The 19,083-nt window shown below is 36.9% G+C and overlaps 2 protein-coding genes across 12 annotated transcripts in view; one reads left to right on the top strand and one right to left on the bottom strand.

The window, feature by feature from the left end:
- NAA35 (N-alpha-acetyltransferase 35, NatC auxiliary subunit) overlaps positions 1-13,709 on the top strand; it is a 28,355-nt gene extending 14,646 nt beyond the window's left edge. For both annotated transcript variants that reach the window (XM_066181724.1, XM_066181723.1), the window contains exons 13-23: positions 138-197; positions 1,511-1,617; positions 1,844-1,910; positions 3,185-3,283; positions 4,537-4,715; positions 6,333-6,469; positions 7,435-7,502; positions 7,741-7,881; positions 9,502-9,624; positions 10,729-10,809; positions 11,329-13,709. In XM_066181724.1, coding sequence (XP_066037821.1) covers positions 138-197; positions 1,511-1,617; positions 1,844-1,910; positions 3,185-3,283; positions 4,537-4,715; positions 6,333-6,469; positions 7,435-7,502; positions 7,741-7,881; positions 9,502-9,624; positions 10,729-10,809; positions 11,329-11,388 — 1,122 coding nt within the window. In that variant the 3' untranslated portion in view covers positions 11,389-13,709. The remainder of the gene's footprint in view (positions 1-137; positions 198-1,510; positions 1,618-1,843; positions 1,911-3,184; positions 3,284-4,536; positions 4,716-6,332; positions 6,470-7,434; positions 7,503-7,740; positions 7,882-9,501; positions 9,625-10,728; positions 10,810-11,328) is intronic.
- A 51-nt stretch (positions 13,710-13,760) lies between these two features.
- Positions 13,761-19,083, bottom strand: part of GOLM1 (golgi membrane protein 1) — a 41,112-nt gene continuing 35,789 nt past the window's right edge. For all 10 annotated transcript variants that reach the window (XM_066181729.1, XM_066181733.1, XM_066181725.1 and 7 more), the window contains 3 exons: positions 18,055-18,309; positions 15,891-16,004; positions 13,761-15,553 (listed from right to left, as the gene is read on the bottom strand). In XM_066181729.1, the coding sequence (XP_066037826.1) occupies positions 15,489-15,553; positions 15,891-16,004; positions 18,055-18,309 (434 nt within the window). In that variant the 3' untranslated portion in view covers positions 13,761-15,488. The remainder of the gene's footprint in view (positions 15,554-15,890; positions 16,005-18,054; positions 18,310-19,083) is intronic.

The following is a 19,083-nucleotide window of genomic DNA, read 5'->3' as shown; positions in this document are numbered from 1 at the left end:
TAGGTGTATTTACACAGTTGTATATATTTGTTTAGGAAAGAGTCTGTGTGTAAATATGATTTGGTGTATATTTATACATATCTAAATTAGCATATTAACCTGATTTGTCTTTTTTTCTTTTCCTACATATATGTTAGGACTTTTTCTGTGAGTTTAGTGAGCAATCACCATGTGTTCTTTCAAGATCCCTGTTACAGGCAAGTCCTGATTATGCCTACTAATAAAATACTTCTGGATTCATTATCAATTTCTTATTGTTTTAAGTCTTTCAATAATTTGCATATAGTTAATAATATTTAAGTGGTAAAAAATATTTTGGTTATATTAAAGTATTATGGAAGAAATGTTTTGCTATGGGGATGATGAGGCATTGAACAGGTTGCCCAGAGAAGTTCTGGGTGTGCCATCAAATGTTCAAGGCCAGGAAGGTGCCCCTGCCCATGGCAGGAGGTTTGGAACTAGATTATTTTTTAGGTCTGTTCAGCTGCAAATCATTCTGTGATTCTATATATGGAGGCTTATGTTCTGATCTAATTTTTTAAATAATTTTTGAATACTGTTGCTTTGATCATTTTAGTATGTGCTAATTAAAACAGAAAGCGTTTAATTTTTTTTTTCCCCTACCATAAAGCTGTGCCTGTACACACATTTTTATGCTTCTTTTTATGTGCTATGCCATTTTGGGGCTGGTATTTGTATTCATCTCCCTGTTTGGACAGAACTTAATGTATAGACTGCTCCTATTGCTACAACAGTAGAACTGATGGTTGGTGCATAACAGGCTATTTCTTCTCACTGCTTCTCTTACCTTGAAAGTGCATTATACATTCCTTAATTCTGAATGAATAATTCCTTCTAGGAGTTTTTTATTTTAATAGGGTTCCCCTAGATGCCAGAACTTCTTTATATTTGATTCCTATTAAATCGTGTAGAGCCAATGGACTAGAACTACGGGAAAGTAAAATGTGTTCATAGTGTGTGTGTTCTCACCTTCCACTACATATGTTTGTGTAATCCCTGGGTGCCTGACAGCAGAGTTTTTTCTTCAACTGCTGAAGAACCATGTAAGAAAGAGACACAGCACTCATGTAGGGAAGTTAAATGAGCATCAGACATGACTGATGTGAGCAGTAGCAACCAGAGGGACTGAAAAACATTGGCAGTAGTCTGGAGATACACCCTTACTGCCTCCAGAGAAGGCACATATTTTACACTAATCTTCAGAAATGTCTGATTTATCATCTTCAGAGTCCAAGAAATATAACAGTTTTGCATGCACTCTATTATGCAAGTAATAGAGCTGTATTTGGTGTCCTGGGAATACCACAGAAGTGTCAGATCTCATTATTTCCAAGTCTTTAACCTTGGACCCAGTTCAACCATTTTAATTCTTAAAGTAATCTTACAAGTTTCTTATATATAAAAGGTACTGCCAGAGCTTTCTATTAGTAATTCTAAAGCATTACTTTTAACTTAAATCATGTTTCTAAAAACATATCTTTACTTTTAGACAACTTTCCTAGTAGATAACAAGAAGGTGTTTGGCACTCACCTCATGCAAGACATGGTAAAAGATGCCTTAAGGTCGTTTGTCAGTCCTCCAGTACTTTCTCCAAAGTAAGTGGATCTTGACTGCACTTTCATGTGTTTACATGTCTGATGAAAAAATTTCTGCTTACAAAAGCAATGACATATATACAAAAAACATACATTTTGTACTTACTGCTTATGTGTGAAGGAGTCAGTTGCTGTTGCTGCACTCACATTTCTTTTTTTGTTTTGTGCTGCATAGACTGGTGGTATTTATAAAAAATACGTATATACATGGATATTTCCTTTTTAGGTGCTGTCTTTATAATAACCACCAGGCAAAAGACTACATTGATTCCTTTGTCACACACTGTGTTCGGGTAAGTGTTCACTCTAATTACAACATGTATGTGCATGTGAGCACTTGGCAGATTTGCACACATTTGAACATGAGACCAGTTATTTTACACACCTGACATGAAGGCAAAATTGAAGTTGGCCATCTTAAATTGGTAATGCTTTTTGAAAAGCTGGTGTAATTATTGCTGGTTTTCTCTTGTTTCCTGATTTTTATGTAGCATTTCACTTTATAAGAAATCTGCATCTGCTACCTCTTTACAGAGCAGTTTCATGTCACAAATGCATAGCACTAATAAAAACAAAATTATTTTTACATTCTGTCCAGTTTCAGGTTTTTAAAAATGGATTTAGAAGATTCTGTTGTTGAATGTGGCACAGTGAAAATATTAAGAAAATCAGAATTACTTAGGTTGGAAAAGACCTCCAAGCTCATTGAGTCCAAACCAGCACTGCCAAGTCCATTGCTAACACCCCTAAGTGCCATGACTACACATCCTCTAAATACTTCCAGAGATGTTGACTCAACCACTTTCCTAAGAAACTGGTTCCAATGCTTGACAAACTTCTTTGTGAAGAAATTTTTCTTAATATTCAGTAGAAACCTCCCCTGGCACAACTTGAGGCCATTTCCTTTTGTCCTGTCACTTAACAGAAGAGATGACCCCCACCTGGCTGCACCCTCCTTTCAAGTGGTTGTAGAGATGGTCTCCCCCAGGGCTTCTTTTCTCCAGGCTGAACACCCCCAGCTCCCTCAGCTGCTCCTCACAGGACTTACACTGTCCTTCCAGACCCTTCACCAGCTCCATTGCTTTGCTGTGGACATGCTCCAGCCCCTCAATGTCTGTCTTGTTGTGAGTGGCCAAGAAATGAACACAAGTTTTGAGGCGAGGCCTCACCACTACTGACTACAGATGGACAGCCACTGCCCTGGTTTTGCTGGGCAGTGTTTCTGATACAGGCCAGGATGCCATTTGCCACCATAACCACCTGGGCACATGGATTGAGGCATAAGAAAATGCCCAAAGCGTTTTCCCTCTTTTTCCCCAAGCATTTTGCTCTGGTAACCTTCCTAAAGGATGCTGACTCAATCTCACATCGACTTGTGTATGGAGAAATTGCCTCTTGCATCACTCCAGAGTTTGCTTTCCTGATGATCTGCACTTTGTAGGGAGTATTAAGGAACCCACTTCCTAATATAGGTGTATAAATCAGGTGCCTAAATAGACATCATAGTATTTCTCCTGTAGTTTCAAAGTTGCATTGATAATTTAAAATTACACTTTGCTTCTTTCAGCCATTTTGTAGTCTGATTCAAATCCATGGACACAACAGAGCTCGCCAGAGAGATAAACTGGGTCACATCCTTGAGGAATTTGCCACACTACAGGATGAGGTAATGTCCTAGACAGCAAGCCAGCAAAGTTTCTTTCCAGGTATATTACTGCCAGAGTGAGGCATGATACTAAATTCTAAATGAATGATGCAAAATCCTTAAGACAAGGATACCTAAAATTTAGAACAAGAAATTGTTAGGATGCATCCAAAAACTTTGTGCCAGATGTGTTGAACTTTTGTTACATGCTACATTTTTTAAGATGAAATTTTTCCAGTAAGCAGACTTCAGGAAAACCTGTTTTGCTGTAATTTAATGGTAACTGCACAGCTTTTAGTCTCTATTGTGCTTGTGATTGTCAGTCTGCAAGAGGTAGCCAGGGGGAGATAGACAAGGCATGCTTACAAGACATCTTTGAAAATTCAGCCTTATACCTACATAAGATGTAAACTGCAAAATTTTATAATAATTAAAATGAAAGTAGAAAAACAACTCTTGAAAAAATGTGCACCAACTGATTTTGGACATCTCTCAAGAATGGGGAGAGATGAGAAGAAAAAAAATATTTTCCCTTGCTGGAAATAAGTTTCTTCAGCAGTGAGAGTCATATAATAAAGTATTTCCCAAGATGTATATAGCAAGGGGAACAGTTGAGGAACTTGGAGGGAAATTTTGTGTGCTCCAGCTTTTTACAAGATGGTTTGAGTTTGTTGCAGTATTGTAATTGAGGCACTGGTTTTTTTAATTTGGTAGCAGATTATATGGATTGTTCTGTTTAGGATTATTGATGATATTCCAGCTGTGAGAGACTTTGTCTTCCTGGCTTCTTAAGACAAAATTGGTCTTAGCAATATTTTAGTTACTCTTGTGGAACACAGTGTGTTTCTTGCCTTCAAAGCTTATACATTTATTTTTTCAATGCAGTTGTTTTTTTTTTTAAAGAGAAGTAATTATTGCCAATATAAAACTATAAACAATAATGAGTTCTGAGTTGGTGCTCATGTGACTGCTAATGTTCTGTATACAAATGCATTTAAAAATTACAAATGTTCTTGCTATATTACTGTATACAATATTTTTATTCTATGCAGCAGAATTTACTTACGTGGGTATCTTTCCAGTTTTCTGACAGTTCTAGACTTAGTTCCATCTTGTAATCTGGAGCATAAATTTACTGACCCAATTTGCTAAGAAGTGATTAAGATTTTAATTCTGGCATGGGATACTATTTCAGTCATATTTTTCCTCCTCTGTCTTTGAGGTTTTTTGTTTTGGGTTGTTGTTTTTTTGGTGTTTTTTTTTTTCCTCAACAGGCAGAGAAAGTAGATGCAGCGCTTCATAGCATGTTACTGAAGCAGGAACCACAAAGGCAACATTTGGCTTGCTTGGGTACCTGGGTCCTATATCATAACCTCCGTATTATGATACAGTATCTTCTCAGTGGCTTCGAGTTAGAACTTTACAGTATGCATGAATATTACTACATCTATTGGTAAGGAGATGTTTTATTGACAGCTCTTTGAGGAGGGATGCTCTAATTATAGAGAGCTGTACTTACACATATTTGAAGGAGGGACCTCAAATATGATTTTACGAACTCAAGCTTGATCAACACTCTGTTTGGTTTACCTATTTATAATATTACAAGTGGAGAAAAGAAATCCATTGGTCTCTAGTTTTTTAGATTTATTAAACAGTGTTCTTTTTTTCTTGAAATAGTAATTCTCAGTTTAGCTTTTTGGCATAGGGCCTTCTATTGACAATGAGTGAAAACTGCTGATTTTGGTAGACAAGAGCATGCAGGAGAAAAACGATTTCCTTTACTCTTTTCTGCCTTCATAGTATCAGAATCAATACCCTTATTGATTTCTACTATTCTGGAAAAGTTCTACGAAGTTTTAAGTTCCTTAACTGCAATCTGAAGGTTGACTAGCTAATATTAACTTCTTCTCTGGGATATATCTGAAGAGACATCTTCCACCTTTAGGGAAAATTATCACATTATTTGGAGACAGAATACTTCTATTTTTCCATTTCCATTCACATTAATTACTTTTCACAGTTAATGGCTTGTGCCAAAAGATAATTAAAAAAAAAAAAAACTATCAAGAGATTCCTATGTAAGCCATAAACCTTCTTACTGTAAGATTGAAACAGTTCAAATGACACAAACCTCAATGCATTGCATTTCTATGTTGTTTCAACAGTGGATTTAGTATTGTGAGAAAATTAACATTCCAGAAGTTACCAGAAGATGGCAATATTCTTGCAGTAGAAACTAAGTAAGAAATAACCAATTTTTGTAGGAGACAGTATGTTTTTTACCTGCCCATATTTCCCTCCACCATTTTTATAAAACCACTCTTAGTTGGAACTGTCAACTGTTTTCTTACTTAAGTGAAGGAAAAAAAGAAGCAGTTTCTGAGAGGTAATGTGCAAGTGAAACTCAAATTTCTGTAATTTTTCTTCAGATTACAACTTTATATAACTATTACTATATTTTTACTATGCTCCAAATCTGTAATTTTTTTTCTATTTTTTTCCCCTATTCCTTTTGATATGAAGTCAGTTAAAGTACTTATTGGACTCACTTCCACTTCCTAAAAAACGTTCTTAGAGTTGTCTCTTTAACTCTGAACAAACTGCATGTGGATGTTATGTGTCTGTGGGTTTGGTCCCTTTAGGTAATAATTCACAGTTTTTTAGTTCTGGAAAAAGCCAGTAGTTACCTTGTTTCTCAGAATAACAAGTCATAACTAAAGTAGAAAAGGTATTAACATATTATCTTTTAAAAAAAACAAGCTTCATTTGCTGGGGGAAGAGTTCTAGAAAATTTGATCTTACAGGAGTTATGAAATAAGAAGCTTAGACTTCACTTAGTCAATGTGTAAGAAGCTTGCAAAACTTGAACTGTTTGTGGTTGAATCTGCACCAGAGCACAAACATAGAGCAATGTGTTGATTCCAGCCATGCAAAACAAAGAGTTTTCATGACCCATACACATTGTCCTTTGCTAGGACATGTCCTTTACCTCTTGGAGCAAACGCCTTGATGCTCCAAGTGTGCGGTGTGCTGTGGCCCGTAACAGCTCCGTACCACTTATGTGCAGGTATCTCTCTGAGTTTCTCTATGCCTGGCTGATGTCAACGCTGAGCCGCGCCGACAGCTCTCAGATGGCAGAGGAGAGGATCATGGAGGAACAACAGAAAGGCCGCAGTAGTAAGAAAACAAAGAAAAAGAAGAAAGGTACCTAGGTGTAGTGTTAACTCAAGACTTCTTTTTTTTCCTCTTTCATTGCCACCGTGTAGAATCAAAATTCTAAACTTAAAGAGCCAACACAGATATGGCTAATATCCTAATATTTATGAAGGCTGAATATAAAACTCTTTAAGAATCTCCTATTTATTTAGTTAGCTTTTTACTTTCATACAGATCTTTCAGCATAACACAAACTCATTTATATTCAGTTTAATCAGTTTTGTTATGTGTTGGACCTTCTCAGAGTTCGTAATTCCTGCAAAATTGTGCTTCTAGTGACTGCAGCTAGATTCAAACACTAGACTTTCATCATATTTCTGTAATTTCTATTTGGCTTTAGAAGTTCTTAAAGCATGTTTCTTAATTTTACAGTGGTGAATTTCCCTTTCTTTTCCATGCCACCTTTTCAAGGGTAACAAACAATTGCATATGAACAACTCAGGATCATATCAACTAAATTCCCTTGTCTCTAGAAGTTCAGAAAATCACTAATGTACTTAAGGTGCCAAGTGCTGCCCAGTTTGGCACTAATTAAACACTGGAAGCTAAAGGAAATCTTACAAGAATGCTGTCAGGATTATTAGGATAAAAAGTGCTTTAACTTTTTGGCCCTAGAAGTCAAAAAGATCCCTGAACTAGGCCTCTTGTGTACAGATTGTAACTTTGAGGCTGTTGTTCAGTGTTTTATAATGCCATGGGAATACCACTGACCAGTTTATTCCACTGAGAGCAGAATCGTGTTCATGTGACCAGTAAGTGTGTCCTGAGGTATTTTATGTAACCAGGAGCCAGGTGAGCAGAAATGCATGTCTAAGCTTTGTATACTTCCGTTATTTTAAAATATAATTGGGAGTTATTTCACTTAGTGGGAATTTGGAAGAACACCTTTGTTCTGAAATTAATACATGTACTTACACTGAATTAAAAAATCTATTTTTATGTAAAATTTGCAGTTCGCCCTCTCAGCAGAGAGATCACCATGAGTCAAGCATACCAAAATATGTGTGCTGGGATGTACAAGGTAACTCATTTGTGTTCTATTTGTTTCAATTTTTTTGTAATAGGGATCCTGCATACATTGCATGCCTTCTTTCTTTGTAGTGGCGCTGGAAATTAAGTTCGAATTTATCATTTTCTATGGTAAACTCTCTACAGTTTTTCTATCCTTCCAGTTATAGCTAAGTCACAATTCTGATCTTCCCCACAGCAAAATATGACATAAAGTAATACTTTTCACTCTATTTATCCTTTCCTCTTAGACAATGATCGCATTTGACATGGATGGCAAAGTAAGAAAACCTAAGTTTGAACTGGACAGTGAACAAGTTCGATATGAGCACAGATTTGCTCCATTCAACAGTGTTATAACACCACCTCCAGTGCACTATTTGCAATTTAAAGTGAGTAATCTTCAAATGTGGTGCAGCCCATGCTTTATAGAAGTCGTTTATTTACCTGCTTTAAATATCATTGTCACAGTAAAAAGAGCCTCAAAGTTCACATTGAAACTGCATCACAATGGCAAGGACTTCTAGTTTTACTTTTTTGCGAGAAAGATATATTGCATTGACATCTTTATAAACTTGGATGCTTAGATGTTTAGAAATTGGTCTGATGTGGCACTTTAAGATGCTTCTGTTGATTTGCATGAAAATAAAATCTTTTGGAGGTCTATCAACAGACTTCTTGACTGTAGTTAATTATAGCAGCATGCTTTTATTAGTGCAGCAAGCAAATGGAAAACTAAAGTTAATTTAGAGTGGTATTTAGAAGGGACTCGTGGAAGCTTGTCCTATCCAGTCTCCTCCTTGAAGTATCATTATAAATCACATTACCTATGTTTTTGTCTAGCCAAATCTGAAAAAAAATCAAGGCTGAAGATTTTCCAACCTGTTTGGTTAAACCTGATCCAGTTACTTTTTTCTGGTTCTTTAAGTCATAGGATAACTGATTGAGGGCTGCACTTCTCTTTTTTTCCTAGTCCCCAGTCTGAATTACCAAGCCACAACTTGTGGCCCCTCGTGTTCCATTGTTTGCCATTATGAACAAGGACTCTTTCTCTTCTGACAGCTTTGTAACTGTCTTTCAAGTAGTTGTAGGCTGCTATTAAAATTAGCCATTAGCATCCTTCCTATCTAACTGAGAACGTCAAGGTCCACTGACCTCTCCTTGTGACTTGTATGCTCTAGGCCTCCAACCATTTCCACATCTCACTGTCTTTCTTGAACGGAGTGGTTCCAGCCCTGGATGCAGTATTTCAGATAAGAGAACACAAATACTGAGTTCAGGATGATAACCTTCCTTGATATGCTGACCATATTCCTTCTTGTGTATTCCTGTATGAGGCTTGTCTGATTCATTGTAAGAGCACCTTGTTGGCTCATACTCAACCAGATGTTTGCAGTACCCCTGCCTGCTCACCCATATGGTTATTAGTTTCAATTTTGTTAGTCTGAACTGAAACAGTGCTATTTTCTATTTTAGTTTCTCTCTCCAGTTTAATGTTATGAACTGCTGTAGTGGAAATTAAGAAATTATCATGGTTTTCTCCTTATCATTAAAGGGTTATTTTTTAATCCCTAATCAAGAACAAAAAAGTTGGAAGAATCACAATTATATAAAACGAAGTTTTGTACAGTTTCAGCATCTGACTTGCTTAGCCTTGAGTAAACACTATACTTACTTTTTCCTCCTATTTTTTTCCTGTTATTTCATTCCCTGTTGCATGCCACTACTAAAGCAAATGAAGGGCAACATGTTCAAGAGAAAAGACTGTTTTAAAAAGATTATGAGAATTTAATTATGTTTTGTGGCACTGTAATAGTTGAGCACTGTGTTGTTGCTTGGGTTTTGCCATTTTAAAGAAATATTTTCAACTTCATTTTGATTTTTGAAATGGTATTTAGTTGACATAACTCTTCTCTTGAATATAGTAATGTGATAAAAACAATCTCCTGGCAGTTTTTAATTTCAATTTTATATATTGTAACATGTATTTATGTATTCTTGTATCACACTAGGAAATGTCTGATTTAAATAAGTATAGCCCACCTCCTCAGTCATCAGATCTCTACATGGCAGCTAGCAAGCACTATCAGCAAGCTAAAATGATTCTTGAGAATATTCCGAATCCAGACAATGAGGTAAGACTGAAATACTAGGAAAAGGAGTATTTGCTCAAAACAGAGTAAATGTTTGTTTTCAGCTGCATCTTGAGATCCAAAATGTATTTCATCAAAATGCTGAGCGAAGCTGAGTGCTTTGATTAAGGAGTAGACAGTGGAGAGTGGTGGCATCTTGCACAGTGGTCTGTTTCAATACTTCAGCTAGCATAAAGTTGTCTTCACAGTTAAAAAAAGCTCTCTGCTGAGGACCCGAGATTCTGGATAGCAACTTATTTCCTTGCACGTTGCCTTCTAGCCCTTCTAAAAGCACAGCGCTTTAAACCAGACAGTGTTAGCATGCCTGCTGCACTTAGTTGGCATCTTGTAACTCAGGTGCACTCCTGAGAGGTGGGGAAAATAGGTTTGAGTATCATAAGGATGACACAAGGATTGAGTCTAGCACTTTTTCCCTGCAGTTTTCTCAGCACTGACCTGTAAACATGGGTAGGGATTTCTCCCTCTTTGTCCATAGCCTAAAACCTTTAGTGTTTGTGACTGTATTTTGGAGCAAAGAGGATCCTTTTTCTGTCACATCTAAGCTGGTAAGAATAGTTACATGATTAGGTCCTCCTGAGAATTTAGGAATCACTTTCTCCTCTCTGAATCCTGGTGGTACTCACACATGAGCAATCTATTTGAGGTCAAGATAGTTAAGAGTTGGTTTTGAGCACATCCAGAGCACTTCCATGTAAAAAAGCCACCAGTTTCATACATGAGTTCCTCCTACCATTGTGTTGCAATGTTGAAGATTATAGATAGATAGACACCTAGAGTCTATCTATACCTTTATTTGCATGAGTGCCACAGAACTTGCCATAGTTCCCATGTTTTTGTTCAAGAATTGTTACAGCTGTGGTTTCTATCATCAATTTTTTTAAAAAGCGACTATTAAAATAAATGCACTCTTCATGAAATTAATTCAGCTGTTGTACTTAAAAGCCAATCCAAAAAAGTCTGATCTCTGTTAAACTGATCCTGTAAGTAAACTGCTGTATTGCTAATAATCTGTCAACAGTATTATCTCTGAAATAATTGTCAAGTCAAATGCTTTGACTTGAAGACTTCTTTCTGTTTTGTGTTTAGGTCAATCGAATTCTAAAAGTTGCAAAACCCAATATTGTGGTCATGAAGCTGCTGGCAGGAGGCCACAAGAAAGACTCTAAGGTAAAGGAAATGCCAGCTCAACTGAACATAAAATGTAGTAATACATAAGGTAATACATAATACATAAGGTTGAATTCAATGATCTGGAGATTCCCGACATGAATGGTCCATCAAATTCTATGTAAAGCCACCACAGATCTCTTAAGAGACAAAGGAGCACATTCAAGCCACAGTTACCCTTTAAGAGCAGGGAGAGTAACTTAATTTCTTCTTCCCCTTGAAATTGTTTACTGTAATTATCTAAATGTAGAAAATACTAACCTATAAATGTTTTGAGAAAAAAAAATTGGGAAATGCATGTGGGACAACATAGACTAATAGGGGTATTCTTCAACAGCAGGAACAAGCAAGTGTTACAGCAGCGTAAGTGTGAACGAAGTCATGAGAGTGCTGGCTGCCACAGGGACTATTTTTTTTTTCAGTCTGTTGCTGTGTAATTTTTTTTTCTGTCCGCAGGTTGTTCTATTATGAGTATTAAATGCAGTAGTACTGCTAATGTTTTAAATCTTTTCTTTATAGGTTCCTCCAGAATTTGACTTCTCTCCTCATAAATACTTCCCAGTTGTGAAGCTTGTTTGAAGGACAAGAGATTTGTGTTAGGATACCTGAAGAATATCTGTGTAGCAGATACCAACTCTAGGAGAGGGAATAACTAGTGCTGCACTTGGACTATGAAGGATGTCCAGGATAAAAGTACTGTTACGTGGAATATCTGTAGTCTGCTGCCTTTACGTGATTTGAATGACAACTGCTGTTTTAAAGTGGTTTGTATAAAGTTTATTGGATTTTATGTGTGAAACTGATTTTAATTTTGTATTATTAAGGAGTATTTTATCTTAGTTGGTATTATTACAGATTTTGATCATAAGTAACTTTTATTACTATGTTCTGACAAAGTGGTGGGTTAGGAACTGAATAAAAATCATGCAATATAGCCTCTGATGTGCACAGCTGAGCTACTGCAATTCTGCATTTAACAAAGTCACCTGGAGAGATTCTGAGTTTCTGTATTTTTGCTTAACTGTATCAGAATTGCTCACTTTGCAAGTAGAGAAATGTTGGGTTTTTTTCTCATCACATCCTCCAAGCCAAAACAATCTTTAGAGAGATCGAGAGCAGATCAAAATTAGTCATTTGGCTATTGAGTGATTCCTAGTTGGAGTTTGTTCGTTTGTCTTTGTTCTCAAAGTGCAGGAGAATCTGCATAGCAGACACTGCAGTAGTCGCTAGCAATAGCACCAGACACTGTTTTACCTAGGATTCTATTTTGCCAACTCTGCAACTTTGTTACAATCCTAGTATTTGCTCCTGCAAACAAGGGCTTGCTACACTAGCATGATCTTTATTCTCTATTTTTGACTGCCGTGGGCCTGCTGGATCCTACTGTGTTCTGTAGTAATTTACTGGTAGATATCTAAAACAGGAAAAGCCCCAAACCTATCCTTGCCTTCCTGGAATTGTTCTGCCTCCCAAGCTTTCAGATGTGAAATAACAGAGGTAAGCTGTTGTGTTGTAGCAGAAGAACAACCTTTTGCTACAAGCAAGGAAAAAAAGTTCAAAAAACATGGCCCTGGCTAAGTCATACCTAGGCCATACAAGCAAATTCTTTGTTGGACAGGACAATTCTTCATTTTGGTGTACAGTGACATCCGCTGTAGGGATGGGCTTGTAACTCCATATTGACCATTACAAGACATTTTTTGGTGTTAATCCTATCAGCTAATTTTGCTGTGGAGTAATATCAGTTCAGCTTCATCCTGTGAGCAGCAGCACTGCCGAGCTAGAGCTTGAAAACAGTGAGTAACCTCTGAAGTGGAGCACACACTTGTCTTCCAGCAATTTGCAGCTTCCTGAAATAAGCAAAAGTACTGTCCTGAAGACGTATTTTTTCTAAATTTGCTGCTAAGGAGACAGGATACCAAATTACATGTTTGCTTATCATCATGAGTAATATACTTGAATGCGTTCATTATAGCTGCCAAAGGAATAAAAAGCCTGGAATATTTAGATGTAAAATGACACAGAGCATTCCTCTGGGTTCTTGTAAATAGTCACAAAATTGTTCCCATCTTAAAGATCCTGAACTACATGACAGTAGCTCAAGGACAGCCTTTGTTATTTCTGCAAATAACAGTATTTTAAAAAGCAGCAAGTAAAAGAGAAGGCAAATTACATGTGAAATGCATAAGAAAATAGCAATAATATTATTTCCCCTTATCACTGCAATTAGAACTGGATGAATTGTACAGAATAACATGAACACTAGAGAAGATTATTTTTAAATACTTACCTAAATTGCATCAGGTTTAGTTGTAAAGAAAACCAAAGTGCTAGTATAACACCAAGATGATTAGAGAAAAGTAGTAATGCCTCACACAACTAAAAACTTTAGTGAGAGACAACACTATGTACACCACAGTTCCAAATTAATCTCTTGTTCAACTAAAGGTCCTTTAGTTCTAAAATTCTGTACAGTACACATGCAGGTCTCTTGCCTACTAGAGATCTACCACCCAAGTTAGACTGAAGCACTTGAAGTCATTGTGAATAAAACTGAAGTCCTTCATGCTTTTGAACATTGCTCTCATGCAGGTATTCAGACCCTTTGCCCTCAGAGGTTTACAAGTGTGCTTTGTACAGAGGTGGTTGTATTTATGGAGGACAACATCCAGTTGGCTGGGAGAAGCCCAAAAATGTACAGAAGCATGGGCAAAACAATTAGTTTTAATAATTTTCTGGCAATATAATTAATTACCCTGAAGTGTTTGATTTTTTGGAATTTTTAACTTGATACTGGTAATGTTATTCATTCAGCTTGAATACTGTGTTTCATTGTCTATTTTTTACTGTTAGAATGTATGCTTTTTAACAATCAATATTAAATTCCTGATAAACTTAAATCTCAGCTGCATAATTGGTTATAGATTAAGTCCTAGGAGATTCTCAGATGATGGGTATACACTTGGTTAAAACATTTATTTGCAAAAAAACCCCCAAACAAACCAATAACCCAAGTTTCCCAATACTTGTCAGAACAGATGCTTACAAGCATTTGTTTTCCCTGCTGTGTTGCCTGTAATAGCCCAGACCAGTTAGGTCTTACTTATACGGTGAAAAACTGTTAGTGAACTGTTTCTGTGTTTAGGCTTAATAGGAATCATTTGCCTTAAACTCTGACCTTCACTTGATGACAACTTATACTCTTGTCATACACAAAACAGCCAGCCTTCCACCTGCATATTTAGATATCTTAAGGTACACAGCAGCTATAAACCTGTACACTGAAGAATGTGTACCAGAAAATGAGTTACAAAGTAAAGTGCTTTAACAGAAAGCAAAGACAAATATGTGTTTTCTTAAATGGAATGCAGGATGGCAAATTAGTCACAGCTGTCTGCGACTGTGCTGTCTCAACAGAGGTTCATTTGTACTCACAAAGAATGCTCCAAACACAGGTATACACAAATATAAAAATTTCTTCAAAACAGCTGGCTCTACATGGTGGTTGGACTGCAGTTAAGAGTGCCTTAGTGGTAAGTAGAGGGTATTTCTAGCTTACCACAGGTAATCTAGTTTTTAGTTTACATTTAACAAGTTACAGAAAAAAACCCAAAACTGCAGAACACTACCAAGATGATACACTGTGATCAATATAAGACTTCAGAACTAAAGTTTCACCTTTGGGAGACACTGCCATGTCTTCTAAATGCAGTGTCCGGTTACCTCCATCAGAAGTCCAGCAGAGATTAGTCATGTTGAAAAGCTGAGATTGCTGTTGTACAAGGCAAGCATTTGCATTCCTCTGTTTTCACAGAAGATAGTGGCTGGGTGGAGTAAAGGGTAGTTGTAGTACACCATTTCAGAGGGTTCTGTCATGAAAAGTTTATGAGTTTGAATTTTTACACTAAATTTCTGCAAGATAGTGGTAACCAAACCAAACTGTAGGGCTGACCTTGTGGAATCCAACCAAGCTTTCAGAAAAATCTTCTTGCCTACTCTCTTAATGAGAAGCTGCTATCATCAGAATCCTTTTTGGGTTTTTTTTAACTTTGAAGCTAAGAACACATCTCGACACTGTAATCCAGGAATTTAATTCAGAGGCCCGGGTACATGTATCATTCTGCATAGTATGAGGACTACAGTTGTATTTTCTCAGTTTGTGTTGCAGTAAAAAGGTGCCAGAACAAGCACAAGGGTAGATTGCAGCATGGGCTGGTTTTCATCCTTCCTGCGTTTTGTTACAGTAACGCAGCTCCTTCATAAATTCTTAAAACTAAGCTGGGGAATTCTCTGCTGTGCATTGCTCAGGGGAGAGATCCATCCTTGGCAGAGGACTGCTCATCATGTACCACCAATCCACTCACAGCTTACTGCAGTATACCCATACAAGGTAGCCAACTTAAAGTTACTACCTTTATTGCTACCTGACTGATTGCAATTTTGTAATGGATAGGAAGAAGAAAGTCTTTGCAGAGGCCAAACTGCTTTGAAACAAGCCTCCAGAGATTTACCTCTTACCCCACTGCAACAGTACTAAAACTTCGTAAGAAAATACTACTTTGTCTGGGCCCTTAATCAGGCCTTTAGAAGATAATGAAAACCTTCTAAGATCAGTTTGCTTAAATCCTTGCTGCATTTGTATGAAGAGGTGACTCAGTTGCATCAAGAGCTTCCTTTGTTCACAACTTCTGTCGTCCTTCACCATGGTCAGGTAAGTGGTTCTTCGTATCTTCAGGATTTTGAACTAATGAGGGAAAAAAAAGAAAAAGGTACATAAACCTCTTTTAAGAGGCGGAAGATCTTCATATAGAAACTTTTATCTAGAAAACCACAGCAGAAATTTTGTAAGGACTATTAAATAGTGTGTAGTACAGTAAAGTCATAGATACCACACCCCCCACTAACGAGTAGATTCAGTGGTGCTATACAGAAAACAGGTCACACAGTAAACATGAGGGAAAGTTCAAAAAACCAACAGAAATTAGCTGGGTATAGCTTGCTACAGGATACCATGTAAAATATGATCTTAACATTAGCAGCATGTGATATTTAGATTAAAACTGGGTTTTTTTCTTTTTTACCATTTTCAATCCCTGCAAGTGCTGCTTGCTTGTCTGTTTCTGATTCAGCTTCATTCGCATCTAAATTGTAATCAACATCCTTGTCCTCGTTCATTGCTTCATGTTCCTGTTTGTCTGGAAAAAGATTAAGTAGTTAAGTAGTTTTATGCTATACCATAAGGTCATGTGCACATGAAGAATGACTGTAAACATCTTCCACAGAACTGCTTTGCTGCTGAATGAATTGCTGTTCTGAGGTTTTCATATTATTTTTCCTTTGAAGTGTTAATTTTCAAAGCAACTTTGGCTGTAAATCCTGTCAAAAGAACTAGGTAGAAGACAGTCTTTTGGGATTTGGAAAGCACAGCAAAATCGGCTAGCACTCTGATGAACATAAAAAGCGAGTGTTATACATTTTCAGAATACGTTAAAGGACAGCCTATGGAAGGGCAAAACCTGAAAACCCCTGAACACTGCTGAAAATCCCTTTTTGTTTTAGTTTGTCTAGTAAGCAGAATGCTGTAACTATAGCATAAAGTGTTTTATGATGTGCTGTCACAAAAATACTTCTCTCCTAGAAGAGATTTTGTTCACCCAGTCATTAACTCCTCTCAAGCAACATTTACTGACTATCATATGATTTCTTTAAATAGAGGACTCCGACTTAAATGGAAACACTTCTGGTTACCAAACTACTATCCTTATTTTTTTGATACTTTTCAAATGATCAGCCAGAAGAAAATGTAACAGCAGAGAGGTGTGAGCAAACCTCAGTTAAGATGGATCACAGCCTCTGTTCTAAATGTTCTTAAAACAAGTCTTCCAGTCAGAAAGTGGCTAAGAGGCTTGAAAATTGTAAGCCTTATGTCATTCATGTTCAGACCACCCCATTTTATAGTTACAGACCTAAAGGTCTGAAAATTTCAGAAGCAGCTCTTCTTGAAAGAGGATGCACATAGACTACTGAAGAAGTCCTTCTACCTTAAGCTCCTTTGGCTACAAGGAAACTCTGCAGTAAGGTTGAACAATAAAGCCTGAAGAACATCCTCCTAGCCTTTTTAGCTCACAGAAATGCAGACCTTTGAAACTGAGCTTTAATGGGCTGCATGGCAGAGATTTTTCTTTGCATTAATTGCTGGATGATTTTTTTTAATCCAATCTAATTTTTAATCTCGCTGTTATTTATTTCCATTAAAATGAAAGCAGTTTAGATAATTTGTAATTACATCTCTTTTGGGTATAGCCTGATCTGGCCAGCATCTTTTTTGATCAGTTGGAAAAATACTGCCTTAGCAATGTATATGAGATAACTTATCCCTGCCAAGTTAGCAACAATATTAACACTGATATTTATAATTCTAAGGAGGTATTTACTAGAAAAGCATAAACAGCATTTTTGGTGAGCATCAATTCCTACTCTGACTGCCATAAGGCTTCCTTTTGATTACTTTGGGCTACTGAGACCAAATCCCTCAAGACAAAGAAATGTCTAGACATCGGTCAGGTTTAGACACAGCATCAATACTCTGCTGTTCAGTGCTGTTGAAACATGTAGTTCAGGGTCACTCAAAATGGGGTCACAGAAACTGGCACCTTTACAATATGTGATCCATGTTTTTGAAGACTCACAACAATAAACTTCAGATACCTGAAGTCTAAGTTACCAGTTTTACTCATGGTGGCTTGTTTTGAATTAGGAATAGCTAGTATTCACACACTGACATTGTAAAAAGACTAACTGCAAAACATCCATGCATAAGTAACCCTCTGCTCATCAGTGCTTTGGATGATTAGTATCTCATCCTTTTCAGATACATCATATTCTTTTAAAGCTCCAATACCAAAAAGTTTTGGGGTGAATTTCCCTAAACACCTTGTAGAGCCAATGGTGAGACAGTAGGGCTGTTATGGTGATGCAGAGGAACTCAGCCTGGCAGCTTCATGTTCCACAATCAGAAGCTTCTATCTTAACTCATGGACTGCAGGTGATTGCTCAGGACTAACACCTTCCACATCACACTGACCTTTATGACAACACGTAGAAGTCTGGCAAGCTTCTACCACTGTTGTAGAAATCATGCCCTATTCCACCCTTTCATTTCTTTATTTTCATTTTGTTACTGTTTTTAACAATACATGACACGCTACAAACCAGCCTCTCCAGGGAGCAAGTAATCCTGTTTACCATCATAATTTAGGAACTGTTCCCTCTCGACTTCCTCACTGAGAGCTTGTTCTGCTGCTGGCACTAACATATCTTGCCCAGCTACATGTTTCTCATCCTCAAGTGGATTTCGCTCCTTCTCTGACTCAGGCAGCATCTCCTTGGGACCTGCAGCAGCTTTGAGTGACTCTTGATGTTTTTCCAACTGACTAGAAAGCTGCTCCTCCTCTGCCTTAGGCTCCTGTTTTCTGATGTCAATTAGGCTGTCTTTTCTTTCTGAAAACAACAAAAATGATTCTCAGTGAAAAAAATAATGCTTTCCAGTGTGGCACAAGTTAAAAACCTTTAAGAAATAATGCTTTATATTTCTCACTAAATTATTTGTTTTCCTCTGAAAGAGTACCTTCCAATCACATCAGTTCCAGAGACAAGAGGAAGACAACTCATGTTTTTCCTACTGGGAACAGCTAAAGAAGGGAACTTTATTTACTGTCAACAGATTAGTGCTTCTACATCCTTAAAATTTTGATACATGTGAAACAGAGCAGTTTAAATAAGAATTGTGGTGTCCTATATAAGCATCAGGTTTCTGTGTGTTACATCTTATTACAACAATAAAATTGATTCGGTGTTCAAAAGTAGCTCAGAACAAAGCATCACACAGGCAGATTTGCAAGTATTCAAGTCTGTTGTTAATATTAAACATGAAGAGGGAAGTGCAGGAGTCCTGTAATTTTTAGTTGACATTAGCATATATCTTTTTTCTCATACATCTGCATTTTTAATTAAAACCATAAAATTTTCTCAAAATATGTAGACATCATCGTCAATTGCTGGCTCTCTAGAATGAGAGCTGAATGCTCACAAGATTGTAATTTAAGGTAGTATGTAAGAATAATTAAGAATTGAATTTATATCACACACACTACTATGCATAACAGACACACATTTGAACATCCATTCAAATTAATAATTTTTGAAGTTCAGTGTCAAAAGGAGCCATTAGGCTAACTAACCATGTGTATCATTTTTCTTGCATTTTTCTCAATG

The sequence above is a fragment of the Chamaea fasciata genome, unplaced genomic scaffold (genome assembly GCF_029207755.1).
Source record: "Chamaea fasciata isolate MVZ Bird 193981 ecotype frontalis unplaced genomic scaffold, bChaFas1.0.hap1 SCAF_4, whole genome shotgun sequence".
Lineage (NCBI taxonomy): Eukaryota > Metazoa > Chordata > Aves > Passeriformes > Sylviidae > Chamaea > Chamaea fasciata.
Note: the sequence above shows the minus strand (reverse complement) of the source record. Positions and strands in the feature narration are given on the sequence as shown.